This window comes from Papaver somniferum, chromosome 6 (assembly GCF_003573695.1).
Source record: "Papaver somniferum cultivar HN1 chromosome 6, ASM357369v1, whole genome shotgun sequence".
In the NCBI taxonomy this organism is placed as follows: Eukaryota; Viridiplantae; Streptophyta; class Magnoliopsida; order Ranunculales; family Papaveraceae; genus Papaver; species Papaver somniferum.
The window spans coordinates 173,626,073-173,647,462 of NC_039363.1; the positions used below are offsets into that span (position 1 = coordinate 173,626,073).

Consider the following 21,390-nt stretch of genomic DNA (forward strand, 5'->3'; position numbering starts at 1 on the left):
GAGCACTTTATTGGTTGTTTATTACAGATACCCCAAAATTTCACCAGATTATAGTTTCTTTTGATCTTAGCAATGAGATAGAGGAGGTTATGGAATAGATTGGTAGGTGATATGTCGTGTCATTATTTGGCATATTTGGAAGGCAAGATGTAAAATAACTTTTAGAAAAGAAAGTCAAAAAAATGTAATCACATCTAACAATATTGTAACATATTTGAATAGCTACATGACAGTGATCAACCCCGCGTACAACATAATGCAAACTCTTTTCTATAATCCTCTAAATGATAAAACGTTGAACGTGACTACCCAACAAATGAAAGAGACACCGAGACAATTGGAAATACAAATCAACATTGCTCTAACAATGATGGATTTTGATGCTAAATCATGTATTGGGTTGACTTTGTGTGATTATACAGGTCCTACCAGAGAAGCTAGGGGACTGTATTCCACTGCAACAACCAGAGAGCAAATAAAGATAGAAGGTGCTGAAGTAGCTTTCAAATGGGCCACAAAATGGAATGGATCAACACACAATTATATTCAGAAGTGATTCAAAACCCACTCTTTTGTTGCTTATAGGAAAGTATGCAAAAGAGAGACAACAAAGATACAAGATCAGTGGTGAGTCTGCAACAACAATAAATTCGACATCAACTTTTTAGTTAAATCTTTTGTTTCAGTTATGAGATCAAACATACTTTGGCAGCAAATGTATCATCTTTTTGTAACAAGTTCCCAATCAGACATGTCTGGACAGAATATGCTTTGGACAAATCTAACTTCTTTCAATATTCAGAGTTGTAATCAAGATGCAATGGTTTATAGAAATTTTCTTTTGCCAGCCTTGGAACCGCCATGATGCCACCATCATTGCCAACCTCCATGATGGTGTCCAAACCAGCCAACCTCCCCCGCATCCCTGGCTCCAACCCAACCATGGTTAGCGAACTCGGTAGAAAATAGGCGAGCAAACCTGTTGGGATTCAGAATTTCAGATTGTATTCTTGCAAAAATAAAGTGACAAGACAAGACAACAGAGCTTGTGGTAGGGCATCATCTTCTTCCCTCCCAGTTTTAAAGACACCATGTCCTTCTCAAGCCTTCCCGAAGAGATTTAATTAGATATCTTTCTGAGGTTACCGTTAAATTCAATTGGATTCAGCAGGTGTGTATGTAAACCCTTTGCATCTCTACTTTCTAGCCCTAGATTTCTCAATACTCATCTTAATCATCATACTATCCAAAATAACAAAAACCCTAAGCTCTTATTTAGAGGGTGTGGTATTGATTCTGGCGGTGTCGGGCTTTACTCCATCGATTATGCTTCAATTTCATCAACAACAACATCAAAGTCAGTCGTACCTAATGAAGCCGTTGTCCGAGTGTATTATCCTTTCGAATGTGACAAGAATCTCACTGATCGCTTTCAAATTTTGGGTTCTTGCAATGGCTTGATTTTTCTATGTTTTTCTTCTGAAGAGGTTAGTGTTTTTTGTCTTTGGAATCCATTAACAGGAGAATATAGAAGAATACGAGAACCACCGAGCAAGGAGTATGATTTGGGATATGGGTTTGGTTACGATTCTCACAATAACGATTACAAATTGGTAAGAATAATTGATTCATCGGAAGCTGAGGTCTATACATTAGGAACAGATTCGTGGAGAAGTATTCAAAATAAACGCTACCCTTTTGCATGTCCTCATAAAGAATCCTGTGGTTTCTTTTTCAATGGTGCGCTTCACTGGGTGTCTATTACACCAAAGTCCAACCAGATTATAGTTTCTTTTGATCTTAGCAATGAGATTTTCAGAAAATTTGCACTTCCAGAGCAACCCTTGTACGACGAAGGTTGTATAGGATTGGGAATACTCAAGAGCTGTCTTTGTTTGGTTTATAATAATCCTCGTCGCTTTGATATATGGGTGATGCAGGATTATAATGTGAAAGACTCCTGGACTAAACAATTCAGCACTGTCAGTGAACGATTTACTTCGTATACTTTCCGGAGACCGATTTGGTCTTTTGAAAATGGTGAGATTCTGATAGGTACAGATAAGGGATTTGTTCTAATTGACCCAAGTAAGGACGGACTTAGAGCTTTGGGTACTCGTGGCTGTGTTGGAAAGGTTATTGTCAATCATAACCCTCCAATTGATTATGTGGAGAGTTTAGTTTCACTTGACTCACATACTTATGTGATAAGAGGTACGTGTAAAACATCTTCTTGTACATATGGACATTTCATTATAATTTGATTTAAATACAGTAGTATTTATACATAGGGTACTAGTCCACAAAATTAATCCAGTTTGATCACTCAACAACAGGTGTGAATCCGATGCAAGTGAGATCAAGGGTGTTTCAAAGGGGCTGTAGGGGAGCATCTTAGAGATGGGTTAAGACATTTTACTACCTGTTAGCCTGTCTTTGCCTGCAGGTGTTTTATCTTCAGCTTTAATTTCAATACTATGTTTATTATTGTTATCGTTATTTCAATACCATGATATGTCATATTGAATTATAGGTCTTATTTTTTCTTGTTAGGATTAGATTCGGTATGATCTTTACTTGTATTGCTATATCTACATAGGAGTCGGCTTCTTCTGCATATGGGTATCATGTTCATTATCATTACATGTTTTGTGAGATAAAATTTTATATGGATGGTTTATTCAATGTGAAACCCTCTTGGTTTATCAATAAGGGTTCTTGTTTTGATGATATCTTAAATGCCAACAAGTGAATTCTTGCATCCTCTCAAAATGACCCACACATGGGAGAGCAGGTTCTAATATCCTTCACCCTAACAGGAAAAAAGAACACATAAATTTTGAGATTTGAATTTAATAGGAAATTTTGTGGCACATGTGCTCTGGCGACTAAATTCGTGGCTATAATAGAGAGTTATTACTTCTATGAAGCATTTTGGCCATTTTCCTGACCAAATCTAGGTAGCCATCAGCGGCTCTTATTGGTACATCATCATCAATTCTAGCAAATCTTGTCCAAGTTACTTATCTCTCTTTCTCTAGCTAATTCATTTCCTGAGCAATGACTCCTCAAACTTGTACAGAGAAATAGTTCACTGCACCTTCTTATTCATTCAGTAATGGCAAGTTGATGGTCAATCAACCTCCAACCAAATACCGTGGAGAATTTAGTTTCACTTGACTCACGTACTTATGTGATTAAATGTATGTGCATAACATCTTCTTCTTTATATGCACAATTCTTTAATTTTAGATTTATAGTCCACAAGAGTAATCCAGTTTGGTGAGAATCCATTGCAACTGGAAAAGAGCTGTAGGAGAGCATATTAGAGTTGGGTGAAGACATTTTACTACCTGTACTCACCATGAAGAACCTATCTTTGCCTGCAGGTCTCTACCTTCAGCTTTAATTTCAATATGTCTATTGTTGTTGTCGTTATTTACCATTTTTACTAGCAGATCTAAAATCACAGCATAAATCTGCAGCATGCCACACTTTGCAGTTGCAAATTCCTGCACCATACCAAGCAGGGCCCACGGCAATGTATAGTAGGGCTGCACAAGTAGCAGCAAAGATAGCATTGCATCCACTCTGTGAAAGTTAATTGAACAGTTCAGTAACCAAATCAGCACAAACCTACTGAGACATCCACATTTGGTAAGGAAAACCAACCAGTCAAGTATTATTAGAGCTCTTGTTTGAACATCTAGCACTACCATTATCGCCATGTCCCATCTGTGGATCCCAGTTCTAATAACAACTTCCATCTTTCTTCATTTTCCTCCTTGCTGTGAAGTTAGCTTTCTATCTGAATATGGGTCTCTTTTGCATATCTTCATTTTCATTTCCGATAAGTATTTTTGCTGCTGGTAGAAGTCATTTTGGGGTTAGTTTCAGTACTTAATAATTTGCTGCTTGGCCTTGGATTAATGCAATTATTTTTAGAAATAGTTCGTAGGACTTATCAATCTGCTTCATCACTTGGTTTGAAACATTAATGTTGAATATTTCTATATGTCTATAATCAGTATATTATTACTTATATCAGTTGATTTCAGTTCTTTGTTTCACCTCATTCAGTCTGCGTATTATGTTGAGTTCTCAAGTTTATTTAGTCTTTGAAAGAAAGTGTGTTTTGTTTATTAAGTTTTCTTTACTATTACTTTTTACTCAGTCGAGCTTTTAGTTGATTGACTTGGTTCATTCGCCTATGCTGTTAGGGGTGCATCCGACTATTCACAAAGAAAACAAGGATAACTGCCATTAATATCCATCATATACAGAGGGCCCATGTTTGGTTGCTTAGATTTGCTCAAAAAGTGTGTTTTAATTCTTGCTAGAAAATGAGTTGTTGTCTAGTTTATGGGTTTATGCCCATTTACTGATACCCAAGAACACACCCAAGTTTGCACCAATTATGGTGACACTGCCACTTGATCCTATAGCATGCACATGTCTGCTCCATTGATTCGCGGTCAATGCTAATTGAATCTGTTTTGTATATTCTTGCAGGATGTTAACTTCTGGGGATCAGTTTTTACTACTCATTTTGCAATTCAACAAGTTCAAAAGAGTGAAGTTAGCAATGTTGTGATTGCTTCAGCCACTGTATGGTTGCCTGCACTAAGACTTACCTTGCACGCTGTAAATACATCAAAGACTTGATTTCAATTGATAGACAAGTGTATGTTACTTGTTCTTTCAAGTTGATTATGACCGACTAAACTATAGGCTAGTAAAGCTGCACTTATAACTTCTACGATACACTCAGAGTTGAGTTACAACCTGATGGGGTCAGAATAACGATAGCGTCTCCAGGTGTAATTGATTCAGAGATCACCCAAGGAAAGATCTTAAGCAAGGAACGTGCAGTGCTAGTTGGCAAAGAGCTCATGCATTATGGAGTTTTTCTTGTCTATCGATCCTGCAGAGAAGATGGATCGATTAACTGAACCAGCTTATTCTGGAGCTTTTTATCTAGTGGAAGTGTTTTGCTCAGACATTGTTCACTTGATTTTTACTGTCTCAAATTTGTTTTTTAGAACCGTTATAATAAAATTACAAGTACAACTGCTATTAGACAGAACAGACTAGAAAGGCACACCAGACTGAGCTACCTGGTAGCTAGTTCAGTTAAAATCCATTTCTGTCATGACTCATCACAACTGTTAACTTTTATCTTTCTTGGTGAAAACAAGAAATCATTGGCTGGTTTATCTTTGTAGGCCAAACATATTTAAGACTTTTATCCGCCAGACGCTTCGGTTTCGTATCTTAGGAATAGCATTCATTTACACTGAATCTGTGATACAAAGATTAGTGTGACCAACAGTGACCTAAAATTGCACCTTCATATAAGATATATGTCTTGACCTTGCAATCTTGATCGTGTGGCTCAAACATTAACCATGAGACGGATAATTGAACCAAACATTTTATACTACTTGCAAAGGGCGGATGTTCCTGTAGTATAAAATGCTAAAGTTATTAGGCCATCATACCAGACCCTGGTTAGCGATTCGGGGTACGGGAAGTAGTTAGCAATTCGGGGTACGGGAAGTAGTTCGGGACGACATACGTACGGGAATTATACGGATTCGGATAGGTCGAAATCGGTCAAAAAGTCGGTCAACGGTTCGTTGTTCAAATACTAGTACGGAACGGATACATACGTGTATAATTCGTTTTAGAAATGTGAGTTCAGCACTCAGAATTCGCCTTTATGAAATAATAAAATTTTAGAATTTTAGGATGGGGTAGTAAAATTTGTGCTAAAAATGTGATATATATTAAGTATCATCGAATCATATCAGCTAAAAGCCGTTGGCCTAGTGGTTGAGAGGTAGTTAACGGGAGGTGGAGGTTATAGGATCGATTTTCGGGAGCTTCATATAATTCCCGTACCACGAGCGGGGTTTAAGTAATTCGGACGATTCGGATTCGTTCGCGAATAATTCGACGAATTACTAATAAGATACCAGACTACCAGTGCTGATTTAATGTCAGATTTGATTCAACTGTCTGCAAAACATGAGTTCGTGGCTTGGTCCCAAAGATTTTGTTTCTAACTGAAATGGGTTCAAGTTACGGGTTAGGTCTGAGTCAAGAGTTATTATAAAATAAAAATAAACTATCTGACTCGCGCCGAGTCAGGGACCGACTCAGATCCAGTTTCCAGTCAGATGCAAACCACCGGTTTTTAGCAGGCTTTAATCCTTCAACCCACCTGACTGACCTAGGTGGGTAATGTTGTCCTAAACTCAAGCCCCCCAAATTTCTTTCTTTTCCCTTTCTTTTCTCCAATTCCATAATTTAATTTTACTTCTGAAACTCTAATCGAGTGCATAGCCTACTTTTTTGGGAATTTTTTTTTCCATGTGAAATTTACATCAACTACAAACACTCTAGATTTCACTTACCCCTTATCTCAACTAGTTAAACCTCTGAAATTTTGTTGAAAAGTTGAACCGTTGAGTGGGCGGATAATTATTGAGATAATATTGTGAATTTAGACATCCATCTCAGGTAATGTTTCTAGTAATTTTTCAAGTTATTTTTGTTTCAAAAATGTTTGCGTTTAGATTCGCATTTGGAACTTAGTTTGGGGTTTTTCTCCTCAAATTAGGGCTTACAAAATTCTATATCAGGCTTTGTAAACCCCCAACTTTCAAATTTTCTAATACCATCATGTTGTACGTCATATTGAACTTATGGTCATAATTGTTCTCATTAGGATTAATAAATTTGATATGCTCTGTACCTGTATTGGTAGATCATCATGTTATGCTTTGTGAAATGAATTGATAGTTTATTGGATGTGGAGCTGTTCTTTACCCTAACAAAACAAAAATAGCGTAGATTTTGGGATATGAAAAATCATCATGTTTAAAGTAAGATGTATGTTGTTCGACGAGTCTTTGCTCTCGAGCAAAATGTAGTGTGTACGCTGGATTTGACGAGTCTTTGCTCTCAAGCAAAATGTAGTGTGTACACTGGATTTGGTTTGTATCAGGTTAGATTGTTGCAAGTAAAACAATGCGCTGACGGGTGTTTGGTTCCTTTTGCAGTTTGTCCAATGAGAACTGGATGTCCTAGGATTCATTTGGCTTGTAGTAGGTGTTCATATCTCAAGAGACTATCATGTAGAGATTATTTGGTCTATCGGGATTGAAGTTGAACAACAAGCACTATTAGATTTCCAACAAAGCTCGAATTGGTTATATTTGTACTTGTTCACTTTGAATGAAGGAGCAGTTAACGATTCACATGATAGATAGCAACATGATGGAGGAAGACACTCCGATCTTGAGGGTAGGGATCAGTGCGACCCCATGTTGTCAGATTGACCAGGTAGTAATTTTTTATTTTGTTTACCTAGCTATTTGAAGAGGTATTGTTGTATACAGTTCACCAGTTAAATAGAACAATGCATCCATCTAGCTACATCACAAGTCTCGAATTGATATTATTTATTCTTGTTCATTAGTGCGAAGGTCCAGTCGATGATCCACAGAAAAAAAGCATAATGAACAATGAAGACGCTCCGGTGTCGGAGGTGGGGAGCGATTTGACCCGAGGGTATCAGGTCGATCAGGTACTAATTTTATTTTCCTACCTTACTGGAAGTGTGTATTTTTTATGATGTTGTATGAAAACATATATCGGTTAGAATAGGATGTCCTAGCTGTACTGAATAGCACAGACTTTTAGCATTCTCACAACGCTTGACTTGAATTTGTTTTTACATGGTTAGTAGGATAAAGAACCACTCAATGATTCACCGAATGATAGCAATTTGATAGGGGAAGAGGCTCCAATTGCAACGGCGGGGATTGATTTGACCCAATGTTTTCAGACTGATCAGGTACTGTTTTATTTTCTTACCTTCTTGGACGAGTATAATCTTAATAAAGTTGTAGAAACTGATTTCGGGTTATATATAGCTATTTGGTTCACGAGAGGCAGCAATTGAATGGTGCCATGAAGTTGCAAGAAAGAATAATACAACAGTGGTTATAACGAGGTCAAATATGAACCCTGCGAATAGGCGTGCCTTTGTTGACATTGGATGTCAAAGGGGCAAAAAGAAATATTACAGGTCTAAAGTCACGCCAGATACCAGAAAACGTCAGTCAAGAGAAAGCAAGAAGTGTGATTGTCCTTTTTCGTTGAGAGGTATATGCCTTGCTGAAAATAAATGGAGAATTCGAGTCAGTTGTGGCAGACATAATCACGAGGGTGAAAGCACATTTGTTTCATACTTTAATAGGGGGAAAAAAGATGAGGAGCAACTAGTGGCTGAATTAACTGCAAGTGGTGCGCGTCCTCAACAGGTATTTCAGGCTTTGAATGAGAGGAACAACAAAAGGCCGAGTTTAAAACGTCAGGCAGAAAAAATGTTAGTGATGGAACATGTAAATATGATGGAGGAAAACACTCCAATCTCGAATGTGGAGATCGAGGTGACCCAATGTTATCAGATTGACCAGGTACTAATTTTCTTTGCCTAGCTTTTTGAAGAGGTGATTATCTAGAATGTTATACACAATACACCGGTTAATTGTTGGTTAGTCTTTCAAGATTGAACAATGCATCCATATAGCTAAATCACAAGTCTCGAGTTGTTTGTATACTTGCTCATTAGTGTGAAGGTCCAGTCAATGATCCACAGAAAGACAACAATATGAACAAGGAAGATGCTCCGATGACGGAGGTGGGGGCCGATGTGACCCTATGTGATCAGATCGATCAGGTATTTTTCCTACCTTATTGGAAGTGTTTATTCTTTATGATGTTGCATGGGAACTTATGTCGGTTATAGGTAGGTTGGTCCATCTGTATTGAATACCACGAACTGTTAGCTTTCTCTCAAGGTTTGACTTGATTTTATTTTTACATTGTCAGTAGGATAACGAACTACTTGGTTATCCACCGGATGATAGCAATTTAATGGTGGAAGAGGTGGGGATCGATTTGACCCAATCTTTTCAGACTGATCAGGTATTATCTTATTTTCTGACATTCTTGGACGAGTATAATCTTAATAACGTTTATAAACTTACTTCGGGTTACTTTTAGCTATTTGACTCACGAGAAGCAGCAATCGAGTGGTGCCATGAAGTTGCGAGAAAGAATAATACAACAGTTGTTATAATGAGGTCAAATATGAACCCTGCGAATAGGCGTGCCTTTGTTGACATTGGATGTCAACGGGGCAAAAAGAAATATTACAGGTCTAAAGTTACGCCAGATACCAGAAAACGTAAGTCAAGAGAAAGCAAAAAGTGTGATTGTCCTTTTTCGTTGAGAGGTATACGCCTTGCTGAAAATAAATGGAAAATTCGAGTTAGTTGTGGAAGACATAATCATGAGGGTGAAAGCACATCTATTCCGTCCTTTAATCGGTGGAAAGAAGATGAGGAGCAACTAGTGACTGAATTGACTGCAAGTGGTGCACGTCCTCGACAGGTACTTCAGGCATTGAAAGAGAAGAACAACAAAAGGCCAAGTTTAAAACGTCAGGCAGAAAAAATGTTAGTGATGGAACATGTAAATATGATGGAGGAAAACACTCCAATCTCGAATGTGGAGATCGATGTGACCCAATGTTATCAGATTGACCAGGTACTAATTTTCTTCGCCTAGCTTTTTGAAGAGGTGATTATCTAGAATGTTATACACAATACACCGGTTAATTGTTGGTTAGTCTTTCAAGATTGAACAATGCATCCATATAGCTAAATCACAAGTCTCGAGTTGATATTTTGTATACTTGCTCATTAGTGTGAAGGTCCAGTCAATGATCCACAGAAAGACAACAATATGAACAAGGAAGATGCTCCGATGACGGAGGTGGGGGCCGATGTGACCCTATGTGATCAGATTGATCAGGTATTTTTCCTACCTTATTGGAAGTGTTTATTCTTTATGATGTTGCATGGAAACTTATGTCGGTTATAGGTAGGTTGGTTCATCTGTATTGAATAACACGAACTGTTAGCTTTCTCTCAAGGTTTGACTTGATTTTATGTTTACATTGTCAGTAGGATAAAGAACTACTTGATTATCCACCGGATGATAGCAATTTAATGGTAGAAGAGGTGGGAATCGATTTGACCCAATCGTTTCAGACTGATCAGGTATTATCTTATTTTCTGACATTCTTGGACGAGTATAATCTTAGTAACGTTTATAAACTTACTTCGGGTTACTTTTAGTTATTTGACTCACGAGAAGCAGCAATCGAGTGGTGCCATGAAGTTGCGAGAAAGAATAATACAACAGTTGTTATAATGAGGTCAAACATGAACCCTGCGAATAGGCGTGCCTTTGTTGACATTGGATGTCAAAGGGGCAAAAAGAAATATTACAGGTCTAAAGTCACGCCAGATACCAGAAAACGTCAGTCAAGAGAAAGCAAGAAGTGTGATTGTCCTTTTTCGTTGAGAGGTATACGCCTTGCTGAAAATAAATGGAAAATTCGAGTTAGTTGTGGAAGACATAATCATGAGGGTGAAAGCACATCTATTCCGTCCTTTAATCGGTGGAAAGAAGATGAGGAGCAACTAGTGGCTGAATTGACTGCAAGTGGTGCGCGTCCTCGACAGGTACTTCAGGCATTGAAGGAGAAGAACAAAGATTGTCTCGTGAGCGCCAGAACAATATACAACAAAAGGTCGAGTATAAAACGTCAGGAGGCAGAGAAAATGTCAGTGATGGAACAGGTAGTTAAGTTGTCAACCCAATACCATTACATGGTGTGGCACAGAAAGGATGAAAAGACGAATGAGTTAAAGGATATAGTATGGGCTCACCCAGAATCCACATTGTTGGCAAAATGTTTCCCTTCTGTACTAATAATTGATTGCACCTACAAGACTAATAGGTTCAAGGTTCCATTCTTTCACATAGCTGGAGTTTCATCTTTAGGAACACCTTTCACAGTGGCATATGCTTTCATCGAGGAGGAGACGAAAGAGCACTTTAGTTGGGCATTGACACAGTTAAAATTCTTATTTATGTCGGATACTTTACCATCTGTTTGTTTGATGAATGGGGAGCATCCATTAATAAATGCTGTTCGCGTTGTGTTCCCTGAAGCAAAGAGGTTGCTCTGTACGTTGCACATTGGAGAAAGCATTGTAACCAATTGCAGAAAAGAGATTCTAGATGACAATATGTGGAACAATTTCTATGGTGACTGGGAGTGTGTTGTAAAAGCAGAGACCAAGGAAGCTTTTGTGGATTCGTATACTGAGTTTGTAACAACTTGGGTGGCGAGGTATCCGACATGCATTACATACATACGTGATACATGGATGGTGCACAAGGAGAGCTTTATTTTGGCATGGACACAGAAGATCAAGCACTTCGGATACACTGAAATAACTACGGATGAGAGTGAGCATGATCATTTGAGGAAGCATATGGAGTCCTCGATGGGTACAATGGGTTTCTTCTTTCGTTGCTGGGAGACGATGCACGGCATTGTAGCAAGCCAGATTAAACAGATTAGGGCCTCCAATGAGAAGAGCTTGTCTAGTATGAATCGTAAATATGAGATATCTGCCTTCGAAGAGTTGAACAACCATGTCTCTCAGCATGCGTTGGACCTTATACAATTGGAACTCAATCAATCAGCAGATATAGAGTTGAAGAACCAATCAACACTCGTAAGCATTGATATAACTTCTTGTAGTTGTCTAATTGGTTATACACATGGTCTTCCTTGTGTGCATGAAGTACTTCACTACACCCAGGAGGGCAGCCCTATTCCTCTTTCTGCAATTGATCAACAATGGAAGCAACTCTCCATGGTGCTCAAAGTGGATTATGATTTTGATTTTATTTCCCAACCCGAGGTGCGACTCCTAAAACAAAGATGGATAGAAGCGTCAGAATCTGACCGAGGCTTAATGGAGGAGAAGATGAGAGAAGTCTTGTCATCTTGGGATAGCTAGATGACACTCAATGATGGAAATTCAGATTCGATGCATGTTGGAGCATTTGTAAGTTGTAACCTCTGTTGATCAAAATGTGGTTATGATTATCCTGTTATTTTTCATTTATTTTTTCTTTTCTGAACTGGTGACTTTAATTGGATGCAAGATGTTTCCTTCGTTACGTTCAGCATGATATATGGAGCACAACTTTGTCTTCAAGTTAATGGTTGGATTAACTGCTAGAATTGGAGTTAAGAATAAACTGGAGTTGTTGAAGTTGAGAACACATTTGCAGATTAGACTGATATGTTTTCTGCTGTAGTTGCAATAGGTTGGAAATCAGAATCAGGATGCCAACTTAAAAGTAGGGTATGCCAGGAAGTCTCATCAAGTTTACAGCAATGTTGATGTTTACGGAGAATTTGGGGACACCATGCCAGTTGGTTTGACACGGATTGACTTGCGTTATGCTTCTTTCAATCTGATAAGGTATACATCTTAAGTTAGTTTTTTTCATGGCAAATTATCAAACCCTTATATTTATTCAAAATGTGCATGGGTTTTCATTTTCAACCTGACATAATATATTTTCACTCTCTAACATATGTTACACAAAATGTTTAGTGAATAAACTTTCATGTCTCTCAGGGATAGGAATAACTAAAACTTACATTGCAGGAAAAACATAGTCATTGATTTTCTTGAGCAGTAAAAGAACCAACTTTGTATGAACTTATTTTTCCACAAAAACCTACAGAGTATTACTTTAGCTGGTTGACTAGAAATTTTATTCTACTCTGAAGTCTGATGATTAAGAATGATAGAATTTCAGCTCTTAAATCATTGTTACTTACCTAAATATGATAATAACTAACCTTATGCTGATAACATATTTAAACGTGTTGTACAGCTCATAACATCAGCACAATACATACCAGAACAGATCATACCCTTTCAATAGAATACAGTAATGACAGCAACTTTATACTTATTCGATCTCTTTATTCTAGGCAATAGCATGTAATCAATTCTCATTTCACATGAATTGCACAGTATCCTTAAGAGTACAAAAACAACGTCATAAAGATGAACTAGGTTATAATAACTTGTTAGGTTTCTGATTTAGGCTTCTACTTATATTTACTCGTGTTTGAACGATAAAACCTGTTCTTTTTTCGTTATTGCAAAAGGCTAGAAAAGAGTCAGTTTCATGTTTCCACTTGTCTTTCTAATCTTTCCATCATAAGTTAAAGACTCGTGGCTATGTAGGACAAAATAGCTATCTTTAATTGAATCAAGCATTGACCTTAAGCTAAGTCTCTAGTGTTGATTAAACCATAACCAGACCTTGAGCAAAAGACAACTAGTCAGTTTCCCTGTTTTAACTTAAACTAATCAGAGGTTAACTTATGTTAGTCATTTGTTTTGCAAACCATAAAATGGCAACAAATAAAAACCCAAAACACAAACCAGCGGTGCCAGTAAAACCTTTTTTAGGATTGAAGATTGCTCAATCCTGAATTTTGATATCAAGTGTGTGTTATCTTTTGCTCACTGGCCAATGTCACATGAATTTCAGATTCTGTATGTATAAACACTTCAGTAACGTGTACTTGTCTTCTCTTAGCTTGTAGCTTTTATGTCAAGTTAAAAGGTCTTAGACACTACAAGTCTTATTACAAGTGGAACTTCGTTGTATAGCCTGACATATTCTTCTTCTTTCAATTGCAGACGAACGTCAATAGGCTTCATTCCAGTCATTTCTAGGAAACCTGCAACATAATGCCACACTTAGAAGAGGAGTGGAGGTCATAGAAGTTTCTATAGATCTTAAGAATGTAGTTTTAACCAAGTTTGTGTTGGTGCTTTTTAAATTTAAAAGGGTTTTCAGTGGTTCTAAAAGGTCCTCCTAGATCTCTGTTATTTATATATCCTGCTGTAATTATGTTCTATCAGTACCCATTTTGAATGCCTACTATCTCATCAGTGCAGGCTGAGTGTTAAGAATGGAGGGTGATTCTAAATGAAGTAACAGATCTCATTCCTTATTTTGGTCACTAAGTAGATGCATGATCCAGAAAACAGAAACCCCAGCTTCTAATCCTTTCCGAATTCTCCAGAGTTTTAACATTTACTGGTCAAATGATGAGTTATGTGAAGTGAATACTGTTTTTTTTTTTTTTTTTTTTTTTTTTTTTTTTTTTTTTTTTTGACACAGTGAATACTGTTGTTTGTTTTAAGCTTTCACTGCCCATTTGTGATTGTCCATCATACAGTTAGGTGTTCTATGTTTGATTCCCACTTTCTAGTAAAATGACCGGGATTTCCAACCTTTCAAGTGATGGAACCTTTTTGTTGCACAAAGGGGGTAGTGTACTAGTGTCCTCTTTGTTGGCCCCTCCAATCATAGCTCTTCACAGGTCACAGCCCAACTGTCTCGTGACCCGAGGCCAAAATCTGTGGGGTAACCCAAAATATATCTTTGCAACCCCAAAAAATCTGGACGATGACTCCATCTTACAACGGTGGCATGAAGCCTGAAATGTAGCTCAAAAACCACCCAGAATTTTTGAGCTAAACATGACCAAAAAAATACCATAAATGCTACTCTAATTGGTCTCCTTGTCCAAATTTCCATGTGTGTATGTGCACTGTGACCCTAATTCATTTGATTTGGGTAAGTAAGCCAGTTCTGGTAGTTCACTTAATTTATTCGTCTTGGTACTTGGGATGGGTAGGTAAAAATCAAGAAATGCTTGTCGAACACTTGATTTGTTGTAACGATGACAACAATAAACATATTAAAATTAAAAAGTTGAAGATAGAGACCTGCAGGCAAAGACAGGCTCTTCATGGTTTCACCCAACTCTAACATGCTCTTTTGACGACCTCACTTGCATTTGGATAAATTCTCACCTGTTTCATGAACAGATCAAACTGGATTAGTATTGTGAACAAGTCCCCTGTGCATAAATACTAAGTTTACGTGCAAAATATGTACATATGCAAGAAATGTTTTTCTACGTACTTTTAATCACATAAGTATGCGAGTTAAGCGAAACTAAACTCTCCACATAATCAGTTGGCTGTGTTATAAACAACACTGCACCATTATCCCGCAAGTTTCTGTAGCTTCTGTTCTTACTTGGGTTTCTACGTCTGCCAATACTTAGGTCAAGTAGAAAAAAACTGCAACGCGCATTCACCAGAATCTCACCATTTTCAAAAGACCAAATCGTAGTAACAAAAATATATCCCTTATCGGCAACGGTGAATTGTTTAGTCCAAAGAGTCTTTCACACCATAATCCTGCATCACCCATATATCAAAGCGACCACTGGTACTATAAGAAACCAAACAAAGACAGCTCTCCAATATCCCCAATTCTACACCACCACCGTCGTCCAAGGGTTGCTCTGGAAGTGGAAACTCTTTGAATATCTCATCGCTAACATCAAAAGAAACTATAATCTTTTTAGCTTTCCAGTGAAGCGCTCCATTCAAACGCACACCATAGTATTCTGTGGGAGCGGAAGCAAATACAAAAGGGCATTGATATTGATTCCATGAATCCGATCCAAATGTATAGACCTCAGCTTCCGAACCATGAAGTAGTCTTACCAATTTGTAATCGTCATTCTGACAATCGTAACCAAACCCATAGCCTATCAAGTGCGCATCATCCCTCGGTGGATCACGTATTCTTCTATATTCACGAGTTAATGGATTCCAAAGACAAATAATACCAACCTTAGTGAACCGGACTTCTGACAAACCACCTGAGATTCTTGTCATATTCGAAAGGATAATGCATTCGACCGACTTCGATGTTGTTGCTGATGAAACTGAAGCATAATCAATGGAGTAAATCCCGAAGCCAGAACCAATTGTACAACCTTCAAATACGAGCCTAAGGTTTTTGTTATGTTGGATAGTAGTATGATGATCAAGATGATCCTTAATAAATAGAGGGCTAGAAAGTAGAGAAGAAAAGGGTTTGCATACACACCTACTAATCCCAATGGAATTCCGGGAAGGCTTGACAAAGACATGATCGTCTTTGAACTGGGATGGATAGAAGATTGTGCACAAGATTTGTTTGCTTCTTAGTGACTTGTATGAATCCGTATCCAGGTTTATACTTTGCGGTATTTTTTGTTGGTCTATATAATGGACCAAAATCTATCGGGCCAATTTTCAACTGAGTTCGCAACCACCGGATGTGCCAACATCAAGCCTATGTTTACTTGAAGGCTACGTTACCCTTAATAAAATCCACTTTTTGGCAAGACTATCAGTTTTTTCCTGCAATAAAAGTGGTTTCTAGATGTGAAAAATACTAGAACCCCTATTATATGGGTTCAACATATACAAGCCCCAATAAATGGATCCTCCACTATCAAGTCCACGCTTTTCATTTTTAATATTTTTAGGCCCAGAACCTTTATTTTTGGGGTCTGGTTTTGAATTTTCCCGGATTGCTGACGTCATCAGGATTTTTAATAAAAGTGAAAATACCATAATTACCCTCCAGTTTTTAAAGCTGTTTTATACGGTAACAGAAACATAAAATCAAATCAAATTAGTTTTCAACTCTCTATTCTCTCTGCTCTCGTTGATTTTTTCTTCAGAAACAGAATTAGGTTTTTTCTTCACACGAAATTGTTGCATTAAAGAACAAGAGTTCGTTAGTCTGTTGCTGTGTTGAAGAGGAGACGAAGAACAAGGATTCATTGTTGCTTTTTCTCAATTTATTGATGTTATTCAGTGGATTTCAGATCTGACGAGTTTGAGACGATGCATTGAAGAACAACAAATAGGTTTGTATCAATTTTATCTCTTGTTTGTATCGAATAGGTTTGATTCATTACTTTTTCAGATTGATTGTTTGATTTCTATCTTCTACTGATTTTTGGATTTTTGTTTTGTTTCGATTTTATTGAGTCCGAGAAGAAGAAGAAGACAGTTTGGAATAGAGAAATCAACGTAGGTACGAATTGTGATTTCGATCTAGTTTTCAATTCAATTGATTTTGATTGTTAAAAGGGACTTGCGATCTAGTTTTTTCACTTTTTTTATTTGGTTTTGATACTGAGTATGTTTTTGTTGATGCTTACACAGGTTTGGTTGATACCGAGTTGAGGAATAGTAAGAACATTGTTTCAGAAGTAAGAAAACAATCAATCTAGGTAAGAATTTTATTTTGTTTTTGATTTCAGATCTGTTTTCAAAATTTAGTTTGAATTATTTGTTCTTCTTGCATGTACGATCTGTTAATTTTTGTTGATACTGAGAGGAGTATGAAGAAACAATTTTGTTTCAGTAGAACAACTTCAATTTGATTTGTTAGACATGCTGTTTTTTTGTTACAGTATGTGTAACTTTAGGTTACACATATATATCGTGTTGTATTTTTAAGCATGTGTAAGGAAGGTGCAGATGTTTTTTAGTTGCAGCATGTGTAATTTTAGTTTACACATATATATCCTGTTTGTATTTTAAGCATGTGTGAGGAAGAAGCAGATGTTTTTTAGTTGTAGCATGTGTAATTTTAGTTTACACATATATATCCTGTTGTATTTTAAGCATGTGTAAGTTGAAGTTACATATATATGTCCTGTAACAGGTTTATGTGTAAATAGTTGTATCATCTGTATCTTTTACTCATATTTAGCTTGCCGCATAGAATATACTTCTCACGAGGGGGCACCGCCCCGAGTGAATTGCGTTCGTTTTAAAATTTTGATATTGTTATTGTGTGTTTGATATATTTCAGGTTGTCATGGATCCAGTTAGTTGCGCGCTGTTAGTTGCATTGCTGTTGTTCGCTACTCTTCAGATTTTATTACCCTGCGTGTTAATACTGATATTAAACTTGAAGAGTTTAAGGAACAAGTTTGCAGGGAATGGAAGCAGTTTACTCCACTTGGTATTACTTTCTTCTTCCGAGAAAGTGGGAAAGATTTTTCGCTTGACTGTGATTTTTCGTTGCAAGCTCTTATATCCATCACAAATAGTAAACAGAAGAACAGTGTTGATATTTTCTTGCAAAATGTTCCTCGTGTGGACTCTTCCTCCAGCTTTAGGGAAGATTCTTCTATTTCTAATGGGTCTAGTAGTACGTCTTCGTCCAGAAACAATCTTACTGTTGCAATGTATTTGGAAGATAAAAGCAAGCCTGCGAAACCTTTGTTATCGGATGGTTGTCCCAAGGTTCTTGGTGAAATTGGTCATATGCTTGTTGAAGGATTTACGCAAGTCAGGGTTGCTTTCACCATGTATCGTCTTCGCACTGGTTTCCAAATGATTGTAACTCACAATGAGCGTTCTAGGTTCACGGCTAAGTGTGCAGATGAAAAATGCGGATGGAAATTCCATGCAGCTTCTATCAATGAAAGGAACGAAATGTTTCAGGTAGGTTTTCCGTGTTCTGTCATCTAATGCTTAGTATATGTTATGTTTTGTTACAGTATGTGTAACTTTGGTTTACACATGATGTTTTTTGCACCATATGGTGTTTTGGTTGAATTGTTTATATTTTGTATGAACCTCTTCAGGTCAGGTCTTATAACCCTGAGCACATTTGTGGTGCTGGTGGGCGCAACTTGAACCAAATTTACTCCACCAGCTTCTCGTCTAGTTTGATTGAGGAAGAAGTTCGCAGAAATCCTCACAAGAAGCCCAAGCAAATTGCTGCTGATTTCCAGACCAACTATGGGATTAACATGGAGTAATATCAGGCATATAATGCTAGGAAAAAGGTTTATGAGACGATTTATGGCGACGATGTCAAGTCCTACTCGCACTTGGTATGGTATATTGATGCTATAAGGGAAACCAACCATGGTAGTGTGATAAAGTTTGAACGTGAAAATAAACAGTTCCAATGGATTTTCATCGCATTTGCTTTATGCATCAAGGGGTACCGGTTTTGTCGTCCAATGGTATACTTGGATACTACTTTCCTTACTGGTACATTCAAAGGTTGCTTGATGGCAGCTATTGGGATCAATGGTGGTAAAGGTATGTTTTTTTTTTGAACAACTTCAGTTGATAAATAACTGAGAGTTACACATGTGTAACTCTCAGTTACACATTACTTTACTTAGTGTGTAACTAAGAAAATATCATCTGTAACCTTAAGTTACATATTTGTTTTAGCATGTGTAACTTGTATTTACACATTGTTTTCTGTTTGTGTGAAACTTATTATTCTTTCGATTCTGCATAATTTTTTTGTAGGATTTCCCCCCCTTGCTTTTGCACTAGTCGATTCTGAGACGATCAACAACTGGGAGTGGTTTTTAAGGAATTTGACTGAAGTTGTTGGTGATGGGAGGCCAATCACCTTCCTTTCGGATCGCCATGAAGGACTCTTGCAGGGTGTTCCACTTGTTTATCCAGATGGGTTCCACAGCTTCTGCTACTATCATTTGACTAAAAATATACCCATCACTGGAACAGATCCTAGGTACTCGCTTGTGATGGACCATTTCCGAGAGGCGACATACGCACTCTCACCTGAAAACCATGCGAAAGCCATACAGAAGATTAGAGACTTGAACTGCGATTGGGTGGATGATTACATCGAGACAATCCCACCTGAAGCATATGTGAATGCCTATTTCAAAGGTTGTCGGTATGGACGAACATCTAGTACTCTAGCAGAATCAGTCAATAGCTGGGTTCTGGTTCACAAGAAGATGCCCGCATCTGCTCTTCTTGATCATGTTAATTGAGTGTGTGTGTGTGTGTGTGTTTTTCTGTTTTGTTGTCTTTTTATTTTATGTTTTGTCACTTTATGTATTCATGAGTTTTTTTTTCTGCTTTTCAGATTAGGAGGAAAATAATGTGTTTGATGGCGGAGCGTCGTGAAATTGGTGCTAATATGATGACTCCATTAACCCCCGAGTATGAAGAAAAGCTTGTGGCTCTTCAAGATGAAGGTTTGGATTGGGAATTATTGGTTGCTAGTCCTACCGTGTTTTAAGTTTTTAGCGAAAGGTCTCACATGGTGGACCTCGAACACCAGACTTGCACCTGTCAAAGGTTTGGTTTCTTATGCTTTTTCTTCTCTCTGTATGTTCATTTTTTTTAGAATGTGTATCTTCTAGTTACATTAGATATATGCATGTCTAAATAGTAGTTACACATCTATTTTTCAAGTGTAAATTAAAGATACACATCCTGTATATGCACCTGTAACTAGCTAATTTTGAGTGTTTTATGATTTGTATGTGCAACTAACTGATTTTTTGATTATTTTTGTTTTATTCCAGGTGGCGCGTATATGGTTTTCTTTGTGTTCATGCTCTTGCATCCATACGCAAGATTAAACGTGAGGCTATTGATTTCATTTCACTTTATTTTACAAGCGACTATTTTAGGAAAACTTATATGCATGCCATCCAGCCGATTCCCAACTACAACAGGCCTGTTGAATATCATCCAGACGACACCATCAACCCGCCTACCGTGAAGAAGCAACCAGGTAGACCACCAGGGAAAAAGATTATAAGTAAAGGTGAGAAGAAGGTGAAGAGGAAAGTTCGTTGCAGCAATTACAAGGAAACAGGTCACAACAAGGCAGGTTGCAGGAATCCTTGGAAGTTCACATCCCACTAGCTTCATCCTACCAAAGTTCATTTCTGCAAGTAATGATTTGATGTGTGGATTCTTATTTGTCTTGGATTATATGTTTTTTAGTTTTCTTCATTTCGGTTCTCATGGACCAAACGTTTTTATTTTTCTGCAACGTTGATTATCTGCAAGGATCTTTTATTCAGATTTTATATTTTGTCATTTCACAGTTGAAATGCATTTTACTCTATTTTTGATTTATTTATGTACGTCTGATCAGTGGTCAAATGCTTGTGTAACTTTAGTTTACACTCAAATATGGATGTGTAACCAGAAGTTACACTACTGTGAATGCATGTGTAACATTAGATTACACATGATAAATGCTGGTGTAACTTTATTTTATTTTGATTTATTGGGTAAGTCCGATCAATGGCTTGTGTAACTTCAGTTTACACTCAAATATATGGATGTGTAACCAGAAGTTACACTGTTGTGAATGCATGTGTAATATTAGGTTACACATGATAAATGCATATGTAAACTCTGGTTACACCTTCTGCATCAAGTTAAGATGTGTAGTTACTTAACCTGTTGCATACTTTCTGAAACCTGTACACACAACAGTAGAAGTTCTAATAAGATAAAAGTTTTTAATTTAAAGAATTTCAATCCAAAAATATTTTCAAAACCAAGAACTGCTAAAATCTACTAACTGATGAAATTTAAAAGTTTCTAACAACATATTTTCCAAGTCTAACATCTGCTTGTGGCTAACAACATATTTACGAGTATAGAATTTTTTATAATCCTAATGACTGCTTTACACGTCTCTGGATGGATCCGAAAAAATCTTGTATAACATGCT

At 37.3% G+C, this 21,390-nt stretch overlaps 2 protein-coding genes and 1 pseudogene across 7 annotated transcripts; 2 read left to right on the forward strand and 1 right to left on the reverse strand.

Moving 5' to 3' along the window:
• The first annotated feature begins 680 nt into the window (after positions 1–680).
• Positions 681–2,537, forward strand: LOC113290156 (annotated as a pseudogene).
• A 3,710-nt stretch (positions 2,538–6,247) lies between these two features.
• LOC113290157 lies at positions 6,248–14,101 on the forward strand. Of its 6 annotated transcripts, none has more exons than XM_026539700.1 (13): positions 6,248–6,525; positions 7,068–7,350; positions 7,487–7,594; positions 7,757–7,864; positions 7,944–8,489; positions 8,645–8,752; positions 8,908–9,000; positions 9,079–9,624; positions 9,784–9,891; positions 10,047–10,139; positions 10,218–12,008; positions 12,109–12,431; positions 13,930–14,101. In XM_026539700.1, exons 2-11 carry the CDS (start codon positions 7,243–7,245, stop codon positions 11,958–11,960), a joined length of 3,561 nt encoding a protein of 1,186 aa, XP_026395485.1. In that variant the 5' UTR covers positions 6,248–6,525; positions 7,068–7,242; the 3' UTR covers positions 11,961–12,008; positions 12,109–12,431; positions 13,930–14,101. The 6 variants fall into 6 exon arrangements, with proteins under 6 accessions (XP_026395485.1, XP_026395486.1, XP_026395488.1 ...); XM_026539701.1 differs by having other exon boundaries at positions 13,935–14,101; XM_026539703.1 differs by having other exon boundaries at positions 7,754–7,864; positions 13,674–14,026.
• Positions 14,102–15,221: 1,120 nt separating this feature from the next.
• LOC113291831 (F-box/kelch-repeat protein At3g06240-like) lies at positions 15,222–15,737 on the reverse strand. The gene has a single exon (XM_026541319.1). It carries the CDS (start codon positions 15,735–15,737, stop codon positions 15,222–15,224), a length of 516 nt encoding a protein of 171 aa, XP_026397104.1.
• Positions 15,738–21,390: the final 5,653 nt, after the last annotated feature.

What these genes read in the sequence shown, in the direction of transcription:
- LOC113290157 (XM_026539700.1), top strand. Translation starts at nt 7,243, where the DNA reads ATGAAGGAGCAGTTAACGATTCACATGATAGATAGCAACATGATGGAG. An exon ending in AATGTTATCAGATTGACCAG is followed by an intron (nt 8,490 to 8,644) that starts GTACTAATTTTC and finishes CTTGCTCATTAG; the next exon opens with TGTGAAGGTCCAGTCAATGA. An exon ending in AATCGTTTCAGACTGATCAG is followed by an intron (nt 10,140 to 10,217) that starts GTATTATCTTAT and finishes GGTTACTTTTAG; the next exon opens with TTATTTGACTCACGAGAAGC.
- LOC113291831 (XM_026541319.1), bottom strand. Translation starts at nt 15,737, where the DNA reads ATGACAAGAATCTCAGGTGGTTTGTCAGAAGTCCGGTTCACTAAGGTT.